The sequence below is a fragment of the Panthera onca genome, chromosome E1 (genome assembly GCF_046562875.1).
Source record: "Panthera onca isolate mPanOnc1 chromosome E1, mPanOnc1 haplotype 2, whole genome shotgun sequence".
Taxonomy (NCBI): domain Eukaryota; kingdom Metazoa; phylum Chordata; class Mammalia; order Carnivora; family Felidae; genus Panthera; species Panthera onca.
The window spans coordinates 52,385,970-52,402,321 of record NC_138352.1 but is presented as its reverse complement, the minus strand read 5'-3'; the positions used below and the strand labels follow the sequence as shown (position 1 = coordinate 52,402,321).

Sequence of the window (16,352 nt, the reverse complement as noted above, 5' to 3'; positions counted from 1 at the left end):
TGGAAATGGTTCTGTGGTTAAACTATGGCCATCATTTTGGGAGATGCCACAACACTCAGACGTGGTCCAAGCTTGCCAATCAATGCGTGTTAGCTCAGAGAATTCCCAAAGCTAAACCAACAAACAAACATAAACAATCCCCTCCCGGACCCAGAATTTCCCCCAATGAATATGATGTTAGATTCACACCCTGCCTGTGTTTCCTTTTTCTTTACAATTTATTGAGATACAATTCGTGTATCATAAAGGTTCAGTCATACTGTAATGTGTATTAACGCTTCATTCCTTTTTGTGGCCAAGTAATAGTCCCCTGTGTGGATGTGATCCATTTTATTTGTTCATCAGTTGGCGGACATTTGGGTGAGTTTTACTTTGGGGCTGTTACGAATAATGCTGCCACGAACAGTCACGTACAAGTTTTTGTGCAGACATATGTGTTCATCTCTCCTGGGTATATACCAGGGAGTGGAATTGCTGGGTCAAATGGTGAGTCTATGTTTAGCTCTTTGAGAAAATGCCAGACTATTTTTTGAGGCAATCACATCATTTAACGTTCCCACCAGCCATGCCCAAGGGCTCCGAATTCTCTGCGCCTTCACCGACACTTATTTATTTGACTTTTTGGTTCAAGCCATCCTCGGGAGTATAAAGTGATATCTCATTGTGGGTTTTTTTTTTTTTAAGTGTCTATTTATTTTTGAGAGAGAGGCAGACAGAATGCGAGTGGGGGAGGGCAGAGAGGGAGAGAGGGAGACACAGAATCTGAAGCAGGCTCCAGGCTCTGAGCTGTCAGCGCAGAGCCCAACACGGGGCTCGATCTCATGAACTGTGAGATCATGGCCTGAGCCAAAGTCGGACGCTTAAACGACTGAGCCACCCAGGTGCCCCTCACTGTGGTTTTGATTTGCATTTCCCTAATGATTAGTGATGTTGAGCATCTTTTTATAGGCTTGTTGGCCATCTGTATGTCTTGTTTAGAAAAATTTCTATTCAGATCCTTTGCCCATTAAAAAAATTTTTTTAAGTTTATTTATTTATTTTGAGAGAGAGAGAGAAAGAGGGAGAGAGAACATCCACGCACAGAGAGAGAGAGGGAGAGAGAGAGAATCCCAAGCAGCCTCTGCACCATCAGCACGGAGCCCAATGCTAGGCTCGAACTCACAAACTGAGATCATGACTTGAGCCGTAATCAAGAGTTGGCCACTTAACCAATGAGCCACCCAGGCGCCCCAATCCTTTGCCCATTTTTAAGCTTGCCTTTTTATTATTGGGTTGTAAGAGTTCTTTATATATTCTAGAAACCAATCTCTTATCAGATTTATGATTTAGAAATATTTTATTCCATTCTATGGTTTATCTTTTTGCTTTCGTGAAGGGGTCCTTTGAAGCACAGAAGTTTTAAATTGTGATGAAGTTCAGTGTCTTAGTCCGTTCGGGCTCCTGCGACAAAATACCACAGAGTGGGTAGATTATAAACAACAGACGTTTATTCTGGAGGCTGGAAGTCAAAGATCAGGGCACAACAACAGTCAGGTGAGGATGCTCTTCAGGTTGCAGACTTTTCCCTGTATCCTCACATGAGGCTGGGGGGTTCTGGGGAGCTTCTTTTTATAAGGGCACTGATCCCAATCCGGAAGCTCTGACCTCCCGACCTAATCACCCCTCAAAGGCCCCACCTCCACCTTGGAGATCAGCACTGTCACATACAGATGTGGTGGGGAGGGGGACGGGCCTAAACATTGAGACCACGGCATTGGGTTTGCCTATATTTTCTTTTGCTGCTTCCCTTGGTCACATCTGAGAATCCATTGCCAAATCCAAGATCACGAAGATTTACCCCTCTGCTTTCTTCTAAGAGTTTTTGGTTTAGCTCTTGTATTTAGATCGTTGATCCGTTTTGAGTTAATTTTTGTACCTGATCTGAAGTAGGGGTCCAGCTTTATTCTTTTGCAGGTGGACATCCAGTCATCCTGTCCTCTCCCCCATCCCCCACCCCTTAAATATTTATATATATATATTTTTTTAATTTTTATTTTTTTTAACGTTTATTTTTGAGACAGAGAGAGACAGAGCATGAACGGGGGAGGGGCAGAGAGAGAGGGAGACAGGCTCCAGGCTCTGAGCCGTCAGCCCAGAGCCCGACGCGGGGCTCGAACTCACAGACCGCAAGATTGTGTCCTGAGTTGAAGTCGGACGCCTAACCGACTGAGCCACCCAGGCGCCCCTATTTTTTAATTTTTAAATTTTATTTATTTTTGAGGGAGAGAGAGAGAGAGAGAGAGAGAGAGAGAGAGAGAGAATGTGAGCGGAGGAGGGGCAGAGAGAGAGAGGAAGACACAGAATCCGAAGCAGGTTCCAGGCTCTGGGCTGTCAGCCCAGAGCCCACCGCGGGGCTCGAACTTGCGTACCACGAGATCATGACCTGAGCCGGAGTCGGACGCTTAATTGACTGAGCCACCCGGGTGCCCTGAAATATTTATAAAACATCCAGTAGCGGCTCATGGAATTCTGGGGAGCAGCAGTTGGGAAATGCCAACCTACAGGATCAGATCCAAGTTTCTTAGCCTGACCAAAGCCGCTCACCATCTGCACCCAACTTACCTCTTCCCGCTTAGTCTGGACGGGTCTCTTGGTGCTCCTCGGCAGTACTGGATTTTCCCGCCTCTGTATCTAAGCACACGCTGTTCTGATGCTTCCCCCCACCCCTACCCCTGCACCCACACAGCAGCCCCCTTTGTCTGCTGGAGTTCGCTCGCCTTCTAAGGAACGGGAAGAGCTAAGACTCGTTGGGCGCCTGCTGTGTACTATTTCCCTAAGCAACTTATTTGTATTATCCCATTTAATTTTTACAATAACCCTATGAAGTATATCCTCCTATCATCTCCATCTTACAGATGAGGAAGTTCCAAGTTCAACGTGAGTAAGTCTCTTGCCCAGGGTTACTCAGTGAGCAGGTCATGGAGGGAGAATCTGAACCCAGGCCATCTGACCCCAGAGTCCCTGCTCAAGAGGGGGACCCGTCACTATCCCCCCACAAGCTTTGCCGATTGCCGCCACTCTGCCCCCGGCCTCATTAGTACCAAAGTATATTTCTCGGGATCTACGATGTATTTCGCTGAGATAACAAATTAGCGAGTGAGTAAAAGAATGAATAGAACTGCATTGTCAGAGCTGGAAGGGACCCAAGCGATGGTGCACATTCCAGGATAACAGCTTGATCTGACGGATAGGGACGTTCTGAGACTCGTCCAGGGTCACGAGGCGGGGCAGAAACCGTGTCCGGACCCGGCCTCTTCACCTCCAGCCTCGCAGTTTGGACGGCACACCTGCTGTACCTCCTTTCGACACACATTTATTGAGCGCCTTCTCTGTGCGAGGCCCCAGTCTGAGCTCCATCCGAGACAAACAGGATGAGACCCCTGGGATCTCTATCTCTCCTCCCAGGACAGGGGGGGCTTAGGCCTGGCAGGGCTCCTCCTGGGCTTCAAGACCCTCCTGGTCCACCCCCCCTTCCCCCATGTAGGGCCATCCCTGGGCTCCGGCCCAGCTTTCTCTGTTCTCTTGCAGGGAGAAGGCTCAAAGGGAGGCGGCAGTTGGCCAGGGGCACAGGGCGGGCCGGGAGGAAGGACCCTGGGTCCGGTTCATTTCCTGGCACCCTTGTTTGCCGCGTGCCCCTGGCTTCTGGTGGCTGTTTCCACCCCACCCACAGCCTCCCTGGATGCAGGGGCAGCTGGCCAGAGTCTGGAATTCTCCCACCATCCTCGGCCCGGCCCTCCCCTCAGAGCCCAGCAGATCAGGACTAGAATCCTGCTCCCCTCTGGAATGGTGTGACCTTGGGCATGTCGCTTTGTCAGTCCGGGCCTTAGCTTCCTTCTGGAAAAGCAGATTACAGGACTGACCTCACAGGCTCCTCATGAAAAATAAAGGTCGCAATCTACATAAAGAGCTTGGCGCAATGAGACTCCCCGTGAAACCTGTCACCCCTTTTCTCAGCCTAGCTCTCCCCATTTTCCTCCTCCAGGAAGAATTCCAGGATGCCCACTCTCCACCGGTCCCCATCTCTGTGTTGGAGTCCCACTCTGAGCCCCGGGGAAGGCCAGCCAGGCTCCTCTGTGATGGGGGTTCCCCAGGGGCTGATACCTCCACTAGCTCTTGGGGGTCCATTTCCCAGGCACAGAAACGTCCACGCACCGCAATGAATGGAGCCGAAGGGAACCCACAAAGGAGCACTGCGATTTGTTTGATGGACCAGAGAAGCTTCAATCTGAGGCATATCACTGACCTCCACTCCCAGCAGAGCAGTGTCGTAGGAGCTATGGGCAGGGTGGAGAGAGAGGGGGGCGGTCTGGGCTTGCCTTCTCTGAGAGTCAGGGCTGTTGGGAGCCCTGTCATCACCCCCCACCCCCAACCATCTCAATAAAAAAAAATAACATTTATTGGCCTGTTTACTCTGCGGCGGGCCCTGTGCACGTTCTTATCTACTCTCCGCAACGACTCTAGGGTTAGAGTGCAGTTATTAGCTCCAGTGCGGACAGAGAGACTGAGTCACAGAGAGCTTAAGCAACTTCGCCCCAGCTAATAAGTGACATATGGCCCAATATGGCGAGCGCTCTATCCGAGGGAAAAACAGGGCTGTGCCAGAGCAGAAAGCATCCGTTGAGGCCCGGGTTGCTGGGAGTGGGCCTCGATTGACCTTGATGGAAGGGGAGCTGTCGATGGGCAGGGAGATGCTGGCATGTTGCTTTCAGGCACTCCGGGCAAAGGTCTCGAGAAAGGGGCGAGCAGGATTTGGGGGATGATCTCCCTCCCCCACGGGCTGGAGCCAGGGGGAAAGGATGGGAGTGGGGGGTGCAAGGACCAAAGGGAAGCAGGTGGTCGTGGAGGAACCTCAAGCCCCGGGCTGAGCAGCGAGTTGTCTAAGGTTAGTTTTGAATAGGGTCAGGGTAGTAAAGCCCGGGGGCCAGGTAATGATTGTCCAAGGGAAGAGAAGGGAAGGGCACAGGGGGTGGTCCCATGCCAGGCGCCTCAGGTATGATCTCAGTTATGTCCCAACTATTCCCAGAGTTGGGCATGACCGTCACCTCTTTGCAAAGAAATGAGGGTCAGAGATGACTAAAGGTGAGTCAGAGGCTGATGCGCGTTGGGGTAGGGGCTCCACTGCCCGGCACACTGGCAGCAAGGACAGCTGTGCATTGTTCGGACGTCTAAGGGTGTCTGTGGGGGCAGAGAAGAGGGTAGGCAGGGAATGAATGAAGCGGGGGCCTCTGGGGTGGTAACCAAGAGAGTTAGAACAAGAAGGGGGCCAGAGGGAAGAAAGGACAGAGCTGAGGCCTGGAGTCCAGGGTGCAGGTGGTGAGAGACCCTGGGAACTATCTCAGGGGAGCCTGCTGCGGGCCAAGCCTGACCCCAAGGAGCCCGGTTGACATCCAAGCTGAGGCTAGTGCTTCTGGGGAAAGGCCTCTAGGATCTTCCCTCTGCCGGAAGGTTTGGAGCGCGCCACTTTGGGGGGCCCTCCCGGACTCTGGCCTTGTGTGCCTCCACCCCTGTCCCGGGGCCTCTGGCAGATCGCCGAACATACCTCCACCTAGGAGGCCCCGGAGGTCCCGCGGACTCGCCAGCTACTGGCTACTGACCTCTCCCCGCATCCCCTGCACCGACGCGCCACCAGCTCCTGCCCCCGCCCCCATCCACGTATCTCTCACGTCCATGTACATCTCTGAAGCAGGGCAGGTCCTCATCCTTTCTCGGGTCCATCCCTGCATCCGCCCCGGATCGGTCTTTTGAAGCCGCAAAGGCTCTCGGCTCACTCCCAGGGGTGAGTGAACCCAGCTGTTGCCTTCAGTTCCAAGGCCGGCAAGCCGAAGACTTTCCTGAGCGTGTCCCTTGCAGCCTCTGTGATTGCTGCCCGGCTGCCCCGCCCGTGGCCCCTCGCTGGGCCCGTGTCCCTGTGCACATCTGGTTGTCTCCCCCCACCCCACCCCCCACACCGTACCCCTGAGTTCCATCTCATTCGGCAGTCCAGATGGGCTGTGCCCGCGCTCCGCCTCCGAGCCACGGTCAGGAGTGCTGCCCAGAGCAGTTCTGCCACCGAGGAGTGGCTGTGACGTCCCCCAAGCCCTTACAACTCTTCTTCCCATCAGAGGATCCCAGGACAAGGCAGGGAAGGGACCTCCAGAGGGAAAAGCCCAAGACTCGGGGGCACTGTTTTGCAGGAAAGTGAAATCCCTTCTTCACTGCCCATCATGCTAACTGGGAACCAGTAAGGACAGTGCCAGGGGCCTGCCTGACACCCCCCTCCATTAAATCATTCTCTGTCCCAGCCCTGGCCTCTTCCCTCCCTCCCCCTACCTTCCTGCTGCCTGAATCATTTATAACCCAGGGCCCTGGGCTCTGTGGGAGATGCGGTAACATCCTGCCCCATCCCTGCCAGGGAGCCCACGTGCTACCCTGCCAGGTGAGCTCCCTGCCTTTTAATAAGAACGTTCGGGAGACAAGGCCTTAGGGCAACAGGAAGGTTGCATCATGGTGAGAATTTCTGTGATCCTGGCAGGAAAGGAGAGCGCCCGTTATGAGGAGGGGAATTTCTGGTGCCTCCCAGGTCAAACTCCAGAGGGGTGCTCTGCCTTGCACATCAGGCTCGGGGTCCTGAGAGCAGAATTTGTTCCCGTCCCCACCCCCACCCCGTGCCCCCTAGCTCACCAAAACTTGCAAGCGCATTTCAGATCAGGGGCAGCTGGCGTCACTGCCCTTCCACTCACGGGTGAGGTCCGCAGTGAGGGCTGGGGGGTGGAGTGCTTGGATGAGGGGCACAGGCAGGGAGAAGGCTGCAACCTGTGTTACTCAGGGCCCGGCTGGGTCTGCAGTGGGTGGGGAGGAGGAAGTGAGTCAGTGGGCACAGCAATTCATGCTTCAGAATTCTGACTTTCCTTTTCAACCCACTGAGCCAAGACATTTGTCCCAACAGGATCCCAGGGTGGGGGAGGGGACAGGAGCAAGAGGATATTTACGAGACCGAGCTGGCCTCCCACTCACCTCTACTGTGTTCTCTGATTTAGGCCCATACGGAGCATGTGGCCAACTGATTTCAGCTGGACACACGGTGGCTGAAGACGCACTACCGCGTGTGAGTGACCGTCACAGGTGCTGGGAATACAAGCGTAATCAACAAGGCAGCACAACTATCTTGTAGTGAGCGACTTCTGGGCCTCAGCTCTACTGTTTTCCACCAAACCTGTGCGTCGGGTTTCTATAATCACACTGCAAGCCCAGACTGGAAGTCACCGTAAGGCCTGGAAGATTCAAGAGTGACTGCGTGGCACCCCCATTGCCCGTCCACCCCCCCCCCCTCCCCAGCCCTAAAATACAATATGGTACAGACTTAGGCTGTTTACATTTGAGAGCTCTCTGAATGTGGGGTCAAGGTGAAAGCTCGAATAGGGGGTCAAGGTGAAGGCCTCCCTGGAAGATGTTCTGGTTCGTCTCTGACACCCCTGGAGGTTCTCAGCTCTGTGCCAGGCCATCGTAGGTTGTCAACGAATGTTTGAGGCTGACAGATTCTGAGCCGGGGACCAGGCGCCTGCCGGTATCTAGGTCACAGGAGAAAGGAAATCTGATAAACCCATTCATGCTTCACGGCTCCTCCCTCCCTCCTCAGTAATTTGCATTTCCAATTCAGATCAGAGATAGAGACCTGAGTCTTAATTCAATAGCAGAGATCTCATCCACTTAGTTCAACAAATATTAGGAGCCTTAGGACACACGGGATGCCGGCGAGGGAATAATGAGAGATCTCCTCCAGCCCTTTCGTTGCACAGATGGGGAAATCGAGGCTCGGAGGAGGAAAGTAACTTGCCCAAGGTGAGAAGGCCGAAAAGAGCCTGCACTCAACACACACAAATGGCACCCCAGTTCTGCTCCACCTCTCTCCCCAGCTGCCTGTGCACACCCCATCTGCGTGCTGACCTTCCTGTGAGGACTGAGCAAGCCTGGGGCTCTGGGCGAGCGAGATGGGGTCGGGGGCGGTCACCCAGAGGAAGGCTAGCGCAAACCCAGCAAGCGCTAAATAAACCGAGGCACCTTTATAGAATCTTGACGTTGTCATTGTTGCGACTGAGGAAATTTCACCCCAAACCAGGCCCCGGCTCTTCTGCCCTCTTCTGTCCCGAGGCCCCCATCTTGCTAGTCCTTCCCTTCTCCCTTGTCCAGATACTCCTCCTCCAAGAAGCCTCCCTGCCTTTACAGCACAACCCAGAGTTGGCTTGTTGCCAGGCTCCCCCAGAGGCAGACGGACCCCACCCAAGGTTTTGCTTGATCTCAAGACTGATGACGCCACACACACGCCAAGAGGGCATGAAAAGGTTTGTTATTTACATAATTGAGGTCTCTGGGGGAGAGCAGGGCTGGCGTGTGGAGCAAGGTCTGAACCAGCCAGGGAGAGCAAGGAAAGGAGATTGCCTTCTTGTGGTTGGGGAGTGAGATCAAAGTGAGCGTTTGAGCAGAGAAGGCCTGACGGAGTTCGAATCCTCCATGGATGCCAAAGGAGGGAACACAGCCCCCCAGTTTTATTATCAGCTTGTCCAGGTGTGGGGCAAAGGGGAAGAGGGAGAGGGGGTGCTTGCAAGCTGTCAGCAGCCAATCAAAAACAGGACTCCGAGGGGAGCCTGGGGGGGGGGGGGAGGGCTCCGTCGGTTAAGCATCCCACTTTGACTCAGGTCATGATCTCACTGTTTGTGAGTGTGAGCCCTGCCTCGGGCTCACTGCTTGTCAGTACAGAGCCTACTTCCGATCCTCTGTCTCCCGTTCTCTCTCTGTCCCTCCCCTGCTTGCTCTCTCTCTCTCTGTCTCAAAAATAAATAAACATTTAAAAAAGTTTAAAAAATGGACTCTGGGTCCTCCTGAGGCATGTCATTCATGTGTCTCTGTTTTTCTCTACCTTTGTAGCTACTAGGGCCCCTTCTCCACAGAGCAGAGCCGACACGATAAAGTCAACTGACGAATGAGACGAAGCCGTGGATGACACATCACTGGAACCAGAGGACTTCAGAACTTTGTCATGAACTTACGGTTTCCCTTTCTGCATCTCTCTAGCCCAGAGACCCTTCCAGTGTCCACGTCTCCCTCCATCCCTGCTCTGTCTCCCCCAGACCTATCTGACACTCCCCCACATTCCTTAGCTGGAGTTCCCCCCCCCCCCCAGGCGCCCTGCTCTGGCTCCCACATTCCCTCAGGATACTCCCCTAGAGTGGAAACACCATCCCTCCTCCCTTTCCTGCTCCCAGCCCTGGGATCGGACATGCTGGTCATTCCTGTTTGGGATGGCCAAAGAGATAATGCCTAGCATAGAGCCCATCTGTCATCACAGGACGCTCAAAGCTGTGTCAGGTGGGACCCCTGCCCACACTAAGCGGCCACCCTGGCCCCTGCTCTCCTGGCCCTGGACGTCTCCCCTCCTCCAGGAATGCAGTGGAGGACCCAGTAGCCAGCCCAAAGGGGAACAAGGTAACTGGTCAACTTCCATCCCGGTCAGCTTCTTGTTCCTTGACCTTAGATGGCCCTGTGGACGCTAGACTAGAAGGCAGACTACGGGGAGAGGCTGGGTGGCTCTGGGAGTCACAGCCCGGGAACAGATGCTGTCCTAAGGGCAGACAGGGATGGATGTCGTCTCGCAGAACATCACAGAGAATGCTGTTACTGCAGCTGCTTTCATTTAGATGCATCTGGCTGTCTGACCAACATCTGCCTGGGACTCGTCTCTTAAAGACATAGGTATGGTCAGGGGCTTCCGGTCCTAGCTCCGACTCAAATGAGCTGTGTGACCTTGGACATCCAGACTCCCTCATAAGTCAAGTGAGGATGATAATCCTGATTTCACAGAGAGGCCAGGAGGGTGAAATAAAAGTCTGCATGTGAAATGATTCATAAACTATAACGTGCAAGCCCCTTTCCAGCCTCTGAATCTGATTTTGTACTCCCAGCTCTTTATTCCTCTCCTTAAAGAGGGGTCCAAATTGTACAGGCTTCAGGCTCCCCCCCCCCCCCCCCGGCCAAACCTAGAGCTGCCCCAAGTATTGTACAAATGTTAATGATTAGCATAAGTGGTCAAGGAGGACTCTGAGGCCAGATAATATAGGATTAAAATCCGAGCTGTGTGGTCTTCACCAAGTTGCTTAACCTCTCTGAGCCTCGGTTGCCTCATCTTAAAACAGATAATCTTCGAAGATTGTTGCGAAGCTTTAATCTAATAATCTTTGTAGGGGCACCTGGGTGGCTCAGTCGGTTAAGCGTCCGACTTCAGCTCAGGTCACGATCTCACCGTTCCTGAGTTCGAGCCCCGCGTCGGGCTCTGGGCTGATGGCTCGGAGCTTGGAGCCTGCTTCCGATTCTGTGTCTCCCTCTCTGTCTGCCCCTCCCCCGTTCATGCTCTGTCTCTCTCTGTCCCAAAAATAAATAAATGTTAAAAAAAAACTTTAATAATCTTTGTAAAGCACTTAGCATAGTTCCTGCTGCATGAGCATTTGCTACATAGTAGTTTTCTTCTTACTATTATAAACTCTCAGAGATAGGCCCTCTAAGTCAAATTTCAAGAGAGCGAGTGCTGAGGCCTGAATTTCTGGGCCAAAATAAGAACGTTCCTTCAGCCTGGAGAAAAGAATGCTCAGCGGAAGTGGGTCTTTGTGCTTCAATATGAGAAATCTGAGTCAGATTCAAGAAAGTAGATAGTGACCTCTTGAAGTTCCCTTTCGGTTAGATTCTTCTGAGGATAACGAGACCTTTGGGCCCCGCCCACCTACCTCCACCTGGCACCACCCATCACGCACCTATGGGGGCTCCGTCCCCGCCCAGTCTCCAAACACTCCGTCTGAGCCCGGGTAGGAGAAGGAGACCTTTGGGATTCTGCTGGGCTGGGCCCTGAAGGCAGGAGTGGATGAGATACGTGTACGGTCTGGGCCCAGCTCCCTGGCCACACAGTGCATTCTAAGGAGAAGGGACTCATTTCCACCCCGACGAGCTTATAAGGGAGACGAGAAGGCTCAGCCCTTTGGAGGAACTGCTGTCTTGTGGCTTTACTACAACTAGCAATGCTTGGTTATTACCACTGCTAAATATCCGTCTGGCTTTGCTGAGGGACCACTCCCACCCGGATCAGGGTGGGCGAGGGCGGGTAGGCAAGAGAACTCAATCTCGACAAGGACAGCGAAGGGCCTGGGTGCGAGGAAGAACGCCCAGAGACCGCCAGCCGCCTCTCGGGGACTCACAGCGCCGCGGAGGCGAGCCGGGCGCATTCCAGCCAGCGGCGCGCGGACGTCGGTTCCCAGATACGCCAACGCCGGGGCTCTCCAGCCGGGCCCGCAGAGGTGGCCGCGCCTGGAACTGCCTTTCCAGCAGCAGTAGCAACCCGAGCAAAGCGGCCGGACAAATCCCACCCCCGGCCCCGCCCGTCCAATCCATCTTGCTCGGGCTTGGGGGTGGGGTGGGGGGGGGTGGGTGACGCTTCTTGGGAGAAGCATGGGGCGGGGAAGGGAAATCCAAGCCTTTGGGGGCTCCCGACAGGTGTTTGGGGCAGAAGGCGGAGCCTGGTGAGGGAGGATGAGGAGGGAGGGGCGATGCTGCCCCTTTAAGAGGCGGTGGCGGAGCCGGGACCTTTTCTCTTTCCCCGGAAGGAAAGCGGAGCCCCGGCTGGGCGCGCAAGGTGGGGAGGTGCGGGCTTGGGCGTGGGGAGGCGGGGCGCGCGCGGAGGGAACCCCTCCCTCCGGTCTTCCTTGCGGTCCACCGGTCTGCGTGCCCAGAGCCGCCGCCGAGCCGGGATCGAGGGCCACAGTGCGGCCAAGGGGGCGCGGCCAGGACCAGCTGGGGGCAGGGTGCCCGGGGCGGTGGGGGGTGGGGGGACGGTGACCCGGCGGCCGGGCAGGCGGGAGAACCGACCCGCGAACCTTGGAGAGGAATCTGAGAGCGCAGACCCTGAGAGGACGTGAGACTGACCGGGGCCGGGGGCCAGAAACTTAGCGCGGCGCTGCGGCGCTCAACGACGCGGCCCGCGCGACTGTTCTGCGGTGGCGCGGGCAGCAGGTGAACAGGTCCTCACTCCCAGCTCCGCACCCTCACGCGCTGTCGCCCCGGCCCCCGCTCCCGCTCGCAGCCATGGGCCTCGGCCCCCGCCGCGCCGCCTGCGTCCCGCGCCCTATGCTCTGCGCGCTCGCCTTGATGGTGGCCGCCGGGGGCCGTGTCGCCTCCGCCTTCAACCTGGACACCCGATTCCTGGTGGTGAAGGAGGCCAGGAACCCGGGCAGCCTCTTCGGCTACTCGGTCGCCCTCCATCGGCAGACGGAGCGGCAGCAGCGCTACCTGTAAGTGAGGCTGGCGGGGGTGGGGTGGGAGGGAGTGTGTGCGCAGGGTGCGCGGATCCTTAGCCGAGGCGCGGCCGGGCTTCCAGGCCCGCGGGGCCGCCGCCGGCTCTAGGGAGCCGGGATTAAGGGGGCGGGGACCCGGGCAGCCCTTCTGTTGCCAAGGTCTGGCGGGAAGTGGAGGGGTTGGGTAGGGGATGGGGTCGGTAATCACTGGCAAGTGCTGACCGGGCCAGAACCTGCCTAAACTCAGCCCCTGGGCTCTTCACACCTCTCTTGATTAGAAGTGGGATCCCCCTTTCCTGGGCACCCTCCCATTCTGTAAACCGAGGACCTCATGTACCGAATATTTCTCTCCAGGGCTGGGACCTGGGGAAAATAAACACCTAGTGGATCCCTCTTCCCCCGTTCCTGGGAAGAACCCATGGGCGTATGTATTTAAGCCCTCCCGGGCCTTTACACCTCGCATTTTAGTCGGCCGGCCATGCCAGCCACACCCTCCCTCTGCAGAGCCGGACTGGAGGGCCTCCTCAGCTGCTGGGCAGTTGCTGGGTGAAGTGATGGGCCAGTGTGGGCGTTTGGAGCTGTCCAGGAGCTCCCTCTGACCCCTTGAGGATGGGGAAGTCGAGGGAGCTGTCCCACCTCCTGCTTGGTCTCCCGCTCCCCAAGCCACCCCCAGCAGGGACGCCCTCCCACCAGACATCTTCCCTGCATTCCACAGATTCATGTTGAATCTTCAACCCTGAGTGTGTTTGTTTTGGTTTGAAGAGGGAAAGAGTGTTTTTCTCTTCTGCTCGCCTTCCCCAACAGCTGTAAGGAGAAGGAGGGGGAACAGCTAGCCACAGGGGAGAGGAGAGAGGGAGATTGCATCCAGCTGTTTGTGTTTCCTCCCCCCATCCCCCCTGCCGTGGTGCACGCTCGCGTCTAGAGGGGCGTGTGCAGGTTTCGGAGGGTTCTCTGCCATGGGCTCCGGTGCTGGGGTTGGCATTTGGGAGAGAAAGGCAGCTGGGGCAGGGGAGGCCACCCCAGGAGGGAAGGAGTTATGACAGGTGGGCAGCCCCCCCCCCCCGACCTCTTTGGGCTGGGGGACCTGCCAGACATCTACCCCCACCTGGTGTCCAACTCCAGCTGAGTGAGAGGACATAGGCACATACAGGGTGTTCTTGAAGCCTTTCCCAATGCTGGCTGGGGCCTGCTACATAGTAGTAGAAACTTGAGGAAGCTTGGAATATCCAAAGTCCAAACTCTGCCCCAGCCTCAGCCTCTGCCCCTGCCGGCCCAGCCCCAGCCCAGTCTACCTACCTCCTTGGCCTCCAGGTCGCTTCTGCAGGGGCCCAGTCCACCACACCCTTCCCAGCACAGCGCCAGCAACTTCGGGCTGCTCGTGGCGAGCCCTTCGTCTTTTGGAGACCCTAAGTGACCATCGGCACAAGTTTCCATATTGGTGCTCTTTCCGCCCCAGCCCCAAAAAAGATTTTCGGATTTTTCAATCCTGAATCTGCATGATATAAGGCAGCATAGTGTAAAGAGAAGATCAGGAAGGCAAGGTTAAATAATGAAAAGCTGGAGTAAATAATGGATTCTGTAAGCCCCACCCCCCCACCCCATCCCCACCCCCATGTGGCCTTGGGCAAGATATTTCCCTTCTCTGGGCCAGTTTTCCCCAAAGAGGGGTTGGACCTGGATCTATATGCTCCTTCCTGCTTCTGTTGGCCTATAAGAGGCAACTTGGCATGGAGGAGAGAGAAAAGGTGCCAGAGTCCCACTGCCAGTTTCCGGTCTTGGATCTGTCACTAATATCTGAGTCTTAATTTCTCTGCATGTCAGGGGGAGAACAACATGACTTCTAGTTTGGCTTTCGTGAGATAGTGTGTATATCTCTGTGCTCTGTGAATGCCTACATCTCCAAGGAGCAGTTTAGGGCTCTTGTGCCAGAGCCGGGCCCTCACTGACCAAGATGGCTGAGCAGAGGACCTCTACTTTTCTTCCTGGGCAGCTGGAGATGGCATTAGGCGTGCCAGGAGCCCAGAAAGTTCTAAAACGACTGCACCTTGGAGAGGCAGGTAGTTCTAGATAGAGTTCTGGGCCAGTCTCTCGGATGTCCTGTCTTTCCCGGGGGTGGCTCTGTATCTTGGCTCATCTCTCCTCCTCTCGCTGAATTCTGCCCCTTGGCCCTTGGGGAGAGCCAGCCGGGCCAGCTGGGTTTAGCTGCAGCCAGCTGTGGAGCCAGATGAGAACAGCTGCTTGAGGGGAACCGACAAGTCAAGTCTTATATTCTGTTAGCTGCAAAGCCCCTCAGAAAGGGGAGAGGTTTCATGGTCCTGAAAAAAGTCTTGGCCTGGGGTTCCTAGAAGGTTTCTGGGAGATGCAGGGGCCCCTGAAAATATCATGTGCCTGTGCATTGTTCTGGGGGCAGAAGGAGGGGAGGAGCGTGGTTTTCATCATATTCTCAAAGAAGGCCTTATTCCAGAAGCGGTTAAAAACCCAGGTGTGGACCTCTTTGTTCACCTTTATCTCTGGACCGGATTTCCCCGCCTGCAACATCAGAGCTCTCTCCAACCCAGCTTCCCAGTCTCTGGAAGTGAGGGGTGTGGAGCAGGGCCAAGGACTAAGGACTTTGGGCTTCTTGGCGAGACGCATGAGGAGCCCGGGGGAAGCAGAGGGACTATTCCTCTGGGAGATGGCCCCTGCCCCCAGCCCCCTGCACCTGCTCTGTACTTCCCTCCTGGGAATCCAGTTGTCCTGGTCTGGCCTGACCTTGTGGGCTATGGAAGATACCTCTGGGGCTCTCTCTCCCCTTTGCCCTTGCCTGGAAGTGAGGAGCCTGGGGCAGCAGAGGTGGTTGTGGCTCCCGGCAAATGAGGTCATATCTGAGGTAGGTAGGTAGGAACCAGGCTTGCCTGCTGTGCTCTCCTAAAACATGTGTCCCGGGGCAGGGCAGATGCCTGGCAGCTTCCAAGCCTCGTGCCAGAGGAAATGGGCAGAGCAGCCGTGGCTGCGGGAGAATTCCTACACGCGTGGTACCCTCTTCCTCTGGCTCTCTCCAGTGACCAGTCCAGGCCAAGGAGGTTTAAAATTGGGCAGGAGGCAGGGGAAGACTGATCTGGTACAAAAAGAAGTAGAAGGGCTTTGGCCGGAGCTAAACAAAGGAGGAAGGGGATGTCTGACACAGTGCGGGGGACTGAGGTTAGATGGCACGAAGAACGCCCTAAGGAATCAAATACGGAAAAAATACTAAGGAGCCAGCAAGAAGGAGATGAAATGAGAAAGACTCCTTGTTTCAGGCCAAGGCCTCTTTCTCCTGTCCTCTCTCATTGTCTCGCTGCCTCCAGCTTATTGCTCTGGTTCTAGGGCTGAGTCACCAGAAGGGAGAGGGGGCAGCGTAAGGCAGACATAGGGGGAGAACGGAGAGGGCCACAGTTCAGCTGCCACAGGAGCGGCCTCTGGGGAGATGGCTAATTCGGGCCGCAGGATGGGCGCAGAGCTGGGATCCTGCGTCTGGGAGCTGCCCCCACCTGCACCCCGCGGGACTCAAAGGGGAGGGGGTGCCCTGCACGACCCGCTTCCCGGCCTGAGGAGTAAGGCACCGGGCCTGTGGTCTGAGTGCTGGCCCCTCTGGTTCCTCCAAGGTAACTGAAAGCTTCCCACTTGAGTCACCCCAGCGCCCCCCCCCCCCCTGAAGCCAGGGGCCTGGGAAGTTGAATCTTACAGGCGGTCTCTCTAAGCATCAGCCCACCCCAGGGCCCCCCAGGGGGCCAGCCTGGTGCCTTAACTGCTCCTGGATCCCATTCCCCAGCTTCCTCCCATTCTGCTGCTTTCTGCTTGGCTGTTGCATTAGCTTTGAACCGCTCTGGGAAGAGTGATGGGATGGGGGTGAGGAAGTGCTTTGAAGGGACTTGGAGCTCGAGGGACTCCCCAGAGGCCAGGAGGGGGCTGTCTGGCTGGAGCCAAAGGAGAGGCTGAGGAGGCAGCTCTTTGAAAGCCCTTGAGAGGTCATTTCATCCAACCCCC

General features: G+C 55.7%; 1 protein-coding gene and 1 long non-coding RNA gene across 5 annotated transcripts in view; one reads left to right on the top strand and one right to left on the bottom strand.

The window, feature by feature from the left end:
- Positions 1-1,465: 1,465 nt before the first annotated feature.
- LOC132687814 (uncharacterized) lies at positions 1,466-11,371 on the bottom strand. Of its 3 annotated transcripts, none has more exons than XR_009614269.3 (6): positions 11,256-11,371; positions 7,392-7,586; positions 7,033-7,289; positions 6,700-6,857; positions 5,082-5,214; positions 1,466-4,313 (listed from the first exon to the last, which is right to left on the bottom strand). It is a non-coding gene; the product is annotated as an uncharacterized LOC132687814 (long non-coding RNA). The 3 variants fall into 3 exon arrangements; XR_013552003.2 differs by having other exon boundaries at positions 11,094-11,300; XR_013552004.2 differs by lacking the exon at positions 5,082-5,214 and having other exon boundaries at positions 11,094-11,300.
- Positions 11,372-11,471: 100 nt separating this feature from the next.
- The window catches only part of ITGA3 (integrin subunit alpha 3), a 30,205-nt gene continuing 25,324 nt past the window's right edge, over positions 11,472-16,352 (top strand). For both annotated transcript variants that reach the window (XM_078437289.2, XM_078437290.1), the window contains exons 1-2: positions 11,472-11,689; positions 12,137-12,344. In XM_078437289.2, the coding sequence (XP_078293415.1) occupies positions 11,587-11,689; positions 12,137-12,344 (311 nt within the window). In that variant the 5' untranslated portion in view covers positions 11,472-11,586. The remainder of the gene's footprint in view (positions 11,690-12,136; positions 12,345-16,352) is intronic.